Raw genomic sequence first — 10802 nt, forward strand, 5'->3', positions numbered from 1 at the left:
AGATTTTATTCGTGAGGCAGAATGTACTGTTAGTTGATCTCGTTACGTGACAGATTATCACATGTCACGCAGTCGACACGCAGACAGGAACCTGTGCAACTCGCTAGCGGTGCCTGGCATGTTGTACAGGATCTTTCGTGTGTGGGACGTCAAAAAAGCCGAAATTAGGATCAAAGTAGACTAAACGAAACTGGCTGGCGACACGCTATAGAAAATGACGACAACAAGTAACTTTTAAAGTTTACTCATCACCGGCTCAGTGGCTTCAATGAGTGCGCCGGTCGGCCCCCTTTACACCAACTTGCAGAGGACAGTATTTCGAAAGTATCTTCCAAGCAGCATAATAAGGGCCTATAAAAGATTTCTAAGGTAAGGAACTATTGATGTCAAAGCAAACATAACAAGCTAAGTGCGGCTGCGACTCAAACAATGCTTTGCTTGTGTCACTGCAATGTTGATGTTGTTCATTTGAATATGGCGCCATTTGCAATTTTACCGAAGTTTGGTTGGTTGGTATATTGAAACAGTAGAAGATACCAGAAAAATGAAACGATGAATTTGAAGACCTACCTCATAAGCCCTCGTGATAGTATTGCTGGAAATTTTGAGACACTACCACATGTATTTTTGCCACAATATATTAGGCCGGGTTTGACGTGAACTAAAAATGGCGAAGACGTCCTCTGGTAATTAACCCGTGGTTTCATCAGGAAGGACACGATACAAAAAATATCAGTATATCTTGGTAAAGGAAGGCCAACTGTATATATTTATAACTAGAGAATTCCTGCTGTCGCATTTTAGTTCATCTAAGGACGGCCTGAAAACTACATAATTTCGAGCTCGCACGCACTCATTTTCGATCATGCAATTCATAACGGTTTATTCCCATCAAAATGAATATTTACACAAACTAACCTCATTTCACTTTAGCTAGTACCTATAGCTACCTGTAGACAAAAAATGGAACGAAACGAATTTTTGACCATGTCCGCGATTTTTTAATTTTTCTTTGATTTTTAGAGACATCCACTCTTAATTATCTCTTTCTCTTAAACATAAGTAAGTAACTCTTAAAATATGAGTTGTTGTGTAGTTTTTTATACGGTTGATGCTAATAAATGTTGTCTCTCGCACAAAAAGAACCGTAATTGAAAACAAATTTCGAATTCTTACTCAGTCATCTTACTAAAGTTCGTGACTCTTACTTTGACTTAGGTTGAAATAAAATTAACTGCGTTCAATAATCACTACTCATTTTGTCAAACGGAATTTCTATGTGCCATAAAAAGTTAAATATGAGCCATTATGTTCACTTTTATATTTCCTCCTTATATCCGTATAAAAGGTACATACTTCGAGTTGAAAGTACTTTAGATGTAGCCAGAATTGAAACTGTTTCTCCTTTCACTTTTTAGCATGTCTGGTACATATTTACGTACAATGATTTTTAGTCGTGGATCCGCGAAGCGTAGAAAAGACTATGAGTATGGGGCAAAATATGCAAATGTTCACTCACTCAGATGTAAACTTTTGGCCGATAACATGGAGAGCCTGGGTACGAGTTTCTCAAAGACCTTTAAAGTTGAGCGCGGCCATTTTGGTTCATGTGTTTCGCTTTTGTAAATATGAAGTATTTTGCCTAGGGCTTTGCTCACACGTAGATGAAAGCTGAGAGAGGTATTTATGACTGTGATCATGTATTGGTCACCACAGCGCAGCCGGCGAGGTCAAAGAATTGTTACAAGTCAAAGTCAGGAAGTGAGATCGTGTTTACCAGACGTGGCTCATAGTTTTTTTTTCTTGGTTAGAGAATTTGTTGGTTTTCCTCTCGCTTTCCCTCCTTCTAGAGTCCAAGGCAAGCCTAAGGTAGGCTGTTTTTGTATTGTATTTTTTTTATGTACACATTGAAATTCTGGCGGTGCTCGTATCTTAAATTCGAAACCCGTGATTTAATTATTTTGTATTTTAAAATAAGCTTACTTCAAGCAAAAAATTCAGATTGCTTAATTTTTTAATTTTTTTTGTTTTTCACACTACATTTCTTCTGTATTCTACGCAGTTCGACCAGAGTGAGCATTTTTTCATGAATGGTATACATGTCAACATCGACGATCGAGTAAACATGCTCTAAAATTTGACTGATGGATAGACAAATTAGCATCCAAGAGACTATCTACTTTTTGTGAGAGAGATTTACTGTCCAATCATGTCAAACACAGCCGTGTCAAACAGGCATAGTGGCTGGTGATGGATGTATAACCTTATTTTTGTTCTAGAGACGAGATACGTAAACAACTGGAATCAAAACTTGAAATAGATATTAATTGTACCTGTCAACAACCGGTTTGAATATCTCTGCTTTGCTAGTGAAATGAACACAAACAATTGCCAATTACTAAATTGCCTGCGGCTCGTGGTTCCACAGCCACTTTGACAATGTCATGACGCAATTTATCATCAATAAGAGGACAGACGCATAAAAAACTGACGTCAATTTGTTAAATTGATAACAGATGACGTCAAAATGTGCACACGAGGCGATAGTCGATAGCCCATAGCCGAGTGTGCCACTGATGTTCTTAACACATTTTGACGTCTTCTGTGATCTATTACTGAACAGACGCATTGCAACATGGAATCTATTTGTTTTATATAATGAAATAGAAAAAAATGTTAATGCCTTCATATATGCGTCTTCCTCCAATTGATCATAAGTAAGAACAAATCAAAATGAGAGAATAATTCGACATACTATATAATTTCCAATATAACTCAGCTGAGTGGTACTAATTTTTGATTCCACCATTAAAGTTCAAAGCACTAACAACAAACGAAGTCTACTATCATAGGGCTGCATTAATCTGATGAGCAAGTTCAGAGATATCCGTTATCAAACCTTTTCTTTTAAATTACATTTAAATGATTTATCTATACAATGTTTATCCTGATACTTAATGTCCCTTTTTGTGACTACATGGATTCAGATTCTTCTCTACTAACTATGATGGATTCGGACCAAAGATAACGGAAACAATTTTTTGCCGTTTACAGTCGCGTATCTTCTCTCCCAGTACCCGAATTGGTCTTCGCTTTACACAAGAGAGAGCGATACATTTGTTTGACTCTCGATGTAAACACAAATGCTAGCGCCACGTACAGTCCCTGAAGTGTGGTGAATATGATAAATGGGTATTCAAAATAATGAGAAACCAGAACCTTTAAAAATCCGAATATCCAAGTAAAGCCCATCAAGATGAAGATCTTTAAAAACACCACAGCAGTTTTACGTTTCACCGTTTCATGTGTCGCTCTCTGCGCCACCTTGCTTGTTTTCCTGATGGCGTTTGCAGTCAAGACGAAAAATACCGTATTAAATGAAATGGAAAGAGCAACTGGTAATACAAAGGAAAACAAATTTGCAATTGAATTGTTTATCCAACACCCCTTTATACCCCCATAGTGAAAGCCAACCGCGTTGGACTGGTCAAGAGCAATACACATGACGACAATTACAAAGGCAGGAAGCCAACCCACTGCAATTCTTCGCGATGAAATGGAACGTTGCTTCCCTCCGCTTGAATTTCTGTGTTTGATGCGGGTTTTAGAGAATGCCTTCCAAGTTTCTAAGGCGATGATTGACATCCACACAAAAGAAACTAGGAAAAAATAGTGCAACAAAATGGCAATAATTGTGCATGGAACTTTGGCTTCAACATAGCCTGTTGCAAGATAAACCAAATCAACTAGTAAATGCGACAAAGAGAGATTCATGAGATTAATTCCAGGTACAGTACGAAGTTCTTTAAATAATGAATAAGTTAACAAGACTAAAACAATGCTTACAATGGACAGGGAAAGTCCAACATAGGTAATAACCACTAAGGCAAAGTCACCATCTGTTTTACTCTGATGATCAATGCTTCCATTTACTTCGTAACTTGAAGAAAACTGTGCACAAACCCAGATGGTATCATTGTTCATGAGAAACCTTTCTAGTTCGAAGATTTCACGGGAATCTTTTCGATAAAGTGAGCCGTTTGGTAACATAATGTATTCGCTCTCGTTTAACCCAACTAAAACCCCAGAACAGTTTAATCGCGGCTGTTTGCAGACTGTAAGGTTACCGATAGGAACTAAGGATCCGTTTAACCATTCCGTTTCGTCCGTGTAATAGTCCGCTTCTTGAAATATTTCTCCTGTTTTCCAAACTCGTACTGCGTTTCCTTCAGACTTAGTATATTCATTTGGCGTGAAAGTTTGAACTTTAGCACAGTGAAAGGGTTTCACGGTAATTTTAAAGAAAGTAAAGTTTGCATAGTTTAGAATAATTGAAAGAGAACTCATGGCAGTTTGGAGAGATTGGGTAGAGACGTTCGTCTGTTTCGTGGGGTTAATGTTGATGTTGAACACTACAGTGGAGACGGGACCCGAAGGATTTCCGATAGAGATGTTAGAAATCAGAGACTTGTTCATCTTTAACTCTTTCGCCATTGCTTCCTTAAAGTTTACTTTAGTTATCAGAGGCCACCAAGGTGACAAGGCCTCGACATTGGAACGCATCCAAACACTGACGATGAAGGTTTTCTCGCGGACAGTGGCGACGTCAGAGGGTGCAATGCCGGGACGGCACACTTCAAGATGAAAATCATAAACATAGCGATGACGGCAAGTTACCTTCAGTCCACGGACTTTTGACGTTTCCCTCCAGCGATGATCCTGATCAGAAAAGTCAAGATCCATGACAAGAGAGAAGGGCTTTGCGAGTGTCCCATCTTTTCCAATAGTAGATGGTCCTGGGCCACATCTCAGTTCAGTCGTTTTTAAATGACTACAAAGAGCGCAGTATGGATTGAAAAATGTCGTTTTATCTGAACCACCTGTCTGGTATGCAAGTCTCAAAGATCCGTTAAGACATTTTTGTTGCACGTTTGGATGAAGGGAATTGTCATTACAATTAAGATTAGGTCGGACCCTATGACAGTACCTGCGTGTCGCTTGCACTGGAGGACGCCATAAAGGACGGTCACAGAAAGCGGAAACGAAGCTCAATATTTCTTTTCGTTCGTACTCTTTTGGTACTGGGACGTCACAGTCGAGTTCAAAATTATAAAATGTCAGATCAGTAAGATTTAAGCCATGACATTGCGCACAGTAACGATTTTTAAACGTTTTCCCTTCCCTGTCGATAACAGGCACGTTATCTTTTAGATTGTCGTACGAAGGAAATAAATCTCTACCGCAACGTTCCTTAATATCAACCTGAGTCCACTTTCTTGGACACGAGGAAATCATCCATATGCCAGCAGCTTTGGCGAAGGAGCCATGTCTAGAGATACACTCCCACAGGCCATTGTCATCCGGGTTGTTTGTATCTACTTCTGATATCCCGGACAAGGAACAATATTGGTCAAAGTCCGCGCAGCAGTCTTTGAAAAAAACACAGTTGCGGTCACAGAAACACTGAAGTCTTTCTTCTGTTCCTCCCAGTTCTCTTTTTTGCGTGCACCGCCGTCTGCAGGAAAACCAGTAACTTTGGCAGTGCATGGTGATGTTTACGTCTTCATCACTCATCGCTGGTGTGGGCGACTGTACGGGAATGGGTGATGTAATGTTATCCAGCAAATTTGATGGCGGAGGAGCGAGTGATGGAGTAGACAGAAGTGGCACCGTTGGTGTGGACGATTGTATAAGAATGGTTGTCGTCATCATATCCGCACTGTTATCCGCCGAGGATCGTGATAAAATAGAATTGTCTTTCAGTGGAGTTGGGTTGATATTTCGTCGCATCCTTTTGACCTTACTACCTAGAATTAACATTTAAACAGAAGCATTTTAACTTTAGAAAAAGGAAACATTTTCTCTGTTCCTGCTACGTTAATTAGCAACACGAATTAATGGTAGTTTGGGAGAATGAGAAATGCAATGGGTAACGAAACCACGAGAGTGTATTGCGACACCCTTTCGTAGTTTTCCCAAGCTTTCACGAATGTTTCAGATACCCAGTAGAACACCGACCAAATATTTTCCTTTTATTTTAGAGGCGTTTTACTATACTTTGTTAGGCCCATGACCAGTACTGATTCTCGCTCGAGAAACAAAAGTTGTTTGAGTTTCAATCAGATCTCGTAAAAGGTCGTGTCAAAATCCAACTGCCCGAGACAGAACCCAAAACAAAAATAGCGCTTACTGAACAGGAACTGCTTTTGATCTCTCTTCTTGAGCCCCTTAGCTTTGCTAGAATCCGAAATGCAGCCTTCTATAACTTGTGTTCTGCCGTCCATTGGAGCCGAACACAAGCTAACTTTTCTAATGCAGTTGTCAATCGAGTGTCGAAAAATAAACAGTTCACTATGGCCATCATAAAACGAATCATAGCACAATGGACCAAACTGTTAATAATGAACGGTGCCAGGCGCGGAAAAATGCGTCTGGCAAGATCACGGCTGAGAGTCCTGTGGGAGTTAAACAGAAACTAGGATTTTCCTAGCTTTCGTTGGGAAAATTTGTATTTGGGTCACTGGGACTGGGAGTCACAAACAAAGGTATGGTAATGAGACTGAGCTGACATTTGACTGGGAAATGGGATTTGGGAAAAATTTAGGCTTGAAAATGGTATTTTACCCCCCCCCCCCCCCCCCCCTTCAGGATCTTCCCAATTGGGTTTGGTTTTTCACCTAATTCGCTGATTAGGTGGTGCAAAATCTTCAAATCAATGATGAACTGCAAACCCGACATCTGGATTATTTTCATCGCTCGTTATATAAGCACGTCTTCGATTGTAATTTGATTTTGGAAATTGCGCAAATTAAGTTCAATTCTTGATCGATTACTGTGCTCGCGACCACACGGAAAGGTAATCAACAAACTAATCTTTTGTAAAGAAATCCGGGAGTCAACTAAACTGTGGAAACGTGTAACTGAGCGATGATTTATCTCTAGTTCTCACACACCGCTGGGGGCCATGCGAAGCCGAACCACGCAGCCTGGCCTTTATTAACATAACAACATAGCTGCCTTACAAAAAGGTGGCTAGAGAATAAATTCACTGCAACTTAAGGTTACAGTATACCTTCGGGTCGGCAATTTTCTTCAAATTTGGATTTTTGAGTCAAAATAGAGGTCGAAGAATAATCTCTAATTTCTGAAAAAAATTTTTGAAAAAGGCTAAATATTGGCGGAGAAATGGCGGTTTTACGTTTTCACCAGAAGTAAAAGTTTACCTCTTGATTGACAGCCCTATGGCGCATATGTAATCAACCGAGACGATTTTCGCGGGAATTACCTATATGGATGTCACGAATTGACTACTCAGTTGATCAGCATTGTTGTTCCGACTACCCAGCATTTTTGATATTAGGCGTGTCTCTATTAAGTTATAAGTAAACATAGACCACGTTTAAACCATGGACCGGTTCGAAAAAGCGAAAACAGCGAAGAACGAATGAAAATACATCAATGAGTGAAGAAGCGAAAGTTCGCCACGCGGATGAAGCTATAGTTATCGTATAAGGCGGGCAAATATTCGTGGTGAGAGAAAAGAAAGGTTCTGTAAAAATTTCGGAACTTGACAGCAATAACAGGGATGCTGACAGAGACTCTTCTGATGAGTCCGATATCGACGAATCGTCGGACTCATTGAGACCATTTGAAATATTATCCATGCACAGTTGCCCACACACAGTTGCTCTCCGCGCTGTCTTTTGTTTGTTTCCTTCGCCCAGCCACTCTAGCGTTCGTATCCTTTTTAGTCTTCCCCATTTTGCCAGACCAGCTTCAAGAAAAACCGAGCTACAGAAAAATTATCTCTCTGCCTTCGGTTCCTTGAGCGCATTGCGAAACACAAGAGTTTTTTAGAGATTCGCGCGTAAATTTCACCAGGCGGTTAACGGCAGTAAACTTTCCCTGCACTGATTGGCTTAGTTACCTGAGAACCCAGTTGAAGGCGTTTGTGGGCGGAGTTTGTTCGCGAAGCAGAAAATTTTTCTTAGCGCTGTTTTCTCGAATAAATTTTTTCACTTGAAGCAGACACTTTAAAGAGTTATAACTCAAAGGGAATTTGTTCAATTTCTCTTAAATTTGGACAGTGGCTAGTTTAACATATAAACTACAAAAGCGTGTCTGGGAATTGTTAATTTCGAAATACTTTTTCTTCAAGAGCGATTTTTGTACGATCACTCCACATTTTTTTAATCCTATTTCGAAAATGTTCTGTAACTTTTTACTGCAATCGAATATGCCAAAACGCAGACACGTTTTTTAAGCGCTTTGAGCCCTGAAACCGAGGAAAAAATTAAATTGACGAAAAACGAAATTCGCTTTGACTTGTAGCTTTCGAAAGGTGATTCGGGCGCTCGCATTTAGTGGTCGTGAAAAATTCCACAATTCATTTTCTTTCAAAATTGTTGGTGTAGTTTGATAGCCAGCTCCATAAGCTTTAATTTGATATAGGGGTTTAGGTATCTACAGCTTAAACTGCACGCGCTACATCGCTTGCGCGCGAGACACCCCTGAAGGTATACTGTAACCTTACTACGTTCTTAAAATACTTCACGGGTGGGTGGGTGGGGCATGTCAGGCAATGGTGGATGGCAAAACAAAAACTGAACCTTGCACAAGCCACGTGACCTGAAACCCCCCACAAACGTGTACTCAGACTCCCAGCCGTATGTGAGAAAAACGTTTTCCGCTTCATTCGTTCCTCATCCAGCGGAAAACCACACTTTTGACAAATATACTCCATCTCATTCGCCTTGCTTTTAAGGCTGGCGAAAAATGCATAAAAATTTGAAAAAGAAAACTTTCAATTATTTCTAAATTTTGCTGATCACCATTTGATTACCAAGACAAAGAGTTTACCAAGGAATAATATACCGGTAATGAGCATATGGAGCTGCACAGACTACAACTGTTATTGGTGAAACTTTATAGATAATGTACATAAAAACAAAACATGTTGCATTGAATTAATTGGAACCCATAGTCCTAAGGACCCTCTGAGAACAGCAAGTTTTAATTGTGCCATAACTGCGGTTAGGACATGGTCACGAGATGCAGTGACAACAACATTGAAGTGACATTAGCATACACTAATTGGGACTTTCCTTCTCAATGTGATTTCTTATCAAAACAGTGTTAATGTTTCGTTCAGCAAATTGACTTCTGTTTCGAGACGAAGAAGACGTAATGTATTTAAGAAAGCTGAAAGTATAAACCGTTGAGATACTGTCAGTGGAAACCTCCAAGGGAAACGAAAATTGTTTCGAGAAATTGAGAGTTCATGATATCCGGGATACTAATAGAGCGGAACAAGTTCAAGGTAAAGGATTTCAGTTCGAACTCAAAATCACTTATATTGAACGCTGTGTTAGGCTATCCAGAGTGCTTTCAACGTTGAAGGTTGAGTTTAGGCTGCGCTATAAAACTTTCATCTGTTCGGTCATTCGTGCTAAGGGAACTTGAGTCTTCTAAAATTTATTAGGGGCTTTTTTTGTCTGTTTCCCGAAAACCTTAGCAGCTGTTGCCTTTCTGAAAATAATACCTAACTCAGCCAAAGTCCAAAACGGCATTTTTATCAATCCGAAAACAACAGACATTAAATTTCTCATATCACGAAAGTTTGGGGTGACAATTCTCTTTAAAAAAGCGCGGAGTGGATTAAAGGCCTTCCGTGCAGATAATTGACCACAACGTGAAACCAGGCTCTGGGAATCATGTTGGCACTACGGACTGAAATCAAATTTTAATTTGTTTCTTTTTTATTCAAAAGAAAAGTGGTGGGAGGTATTTAAAACTAAATCGAAAACAAGGAAAATGAATTTCTCTTACCCGCGTCTGGAGAATGGAAATCTTTCTTCCAAACATTGACTTCAGATGTTTTAAGCCTGCTACGCTTGGTCACATCGTTTTGATCCTTATCTTCCAAGTTTGGTAGACAAGTGGGATACTGAATTTGTAGTCCGAGCTGTTTCAAAACAGATTTTTGGTCGTTTATATAACTCCTTCCTTGCTCAACCTCGCTTGTTTGCTTCGGAGTGGAAGAACAGCAGATATACGCCAGAAGGAAAACTGTGAAGCATTTGAGCACCATGCCAAAGAAGGCGCGCTGGCAAGATCTCTTCATCCTACTCCACATTGTCGAAATCAAATGTCAGTCGCCGCACTCTTTGAAGCCTCGTTATATATACACCGAGTGGCCTCCGGAAATAAAGAGGCAGGTTGAGGCGGATGGAAAAATAATAAATCGAGTAATTTAATCTCATACCAAAATCTATCTTCCAATGTATATTCCATTAGGATAATTTTGAACTCCCAACAACATGATTAAACCATTAAAAAAAAAAATTAAAAAAAAACTCTTATCGAGGTTTTTATTTGATTATACAATAGACGTATGTGACTCTAGTAGTTTCAGTGATCTTGCAAGTATGACTTCTGGGATTAATGCAGCTGACATATGTTTGGCAGCGAGACACTTCAACCAAAGGACGCATACGATCCAGAAGCGCCATTAAGTTGATTTTGACAACAACAAAAAAAATAGTGATATGACATTAAAACTGAGTCAATTTTGAGAATCTTATTTCAAGGATGCTAGTGATAGTATTACTTCTGATATTTGATGTTTTGCTCAGTGAAACGTGTACACATTGTAGCAAATTACTTGAATGCTCACGTGCTGAATTTATTCCTCATCTTTTGTTAAACGGATCTTTTTGTTCAATTGCTTCTGGAGTCAATTCTTTGCTGAAAAGTTAGTTTAGTGACCTGAAAAGATACGACCTAAAAGGTATAAAAAAAAC

At 39.5% G+C, this 10802-nt stretch overlaps 1 protein-coding gene across 1 annotated transcript; it reads right to left on the minus strand.

Moving 5' to 3' along the window:
- Positions 1–1996: 1996 nt before the first annotated feature.
- On the minus strand, positions 1997–10158 carry LOC149108514 (uncharacterized). Its single transcript, XM_089295078.1, has 2 exons — positions 9829–10158; positions 1997–5807 (listed from the first exon to the last, which is right to left on the minus strand). Exons 1-2 carry the CDS (start codon positions 10133–10135, stop codon positions 3049–3051), a joined length of 3066 nt encoding a protein of 1021 aa, XP_089151204.1. The 5' UTR covers positions 10136–10158; the 3' UTR covers positions 1997–3048.
- Positions 10159–10802: the final 644 nt, after the last annotated feature.

The sequence above is a fragment of the Orbicella faveolata genome, unplaced genomic scaffold (assembly GCF_042242905.1).
Source record: "Orbicella faveolata isolate gen_17 unplaced genomic scaffold, um_ofav_v1 contig_26, whole genome shotgun sequence".
NCBI classification, from domain to species: Eukaryota; Metazoa; Cnidaria; class Anthozoa; order Scleractinia; family Merulinidae; genus Orbicella; species Orbicella faveolata.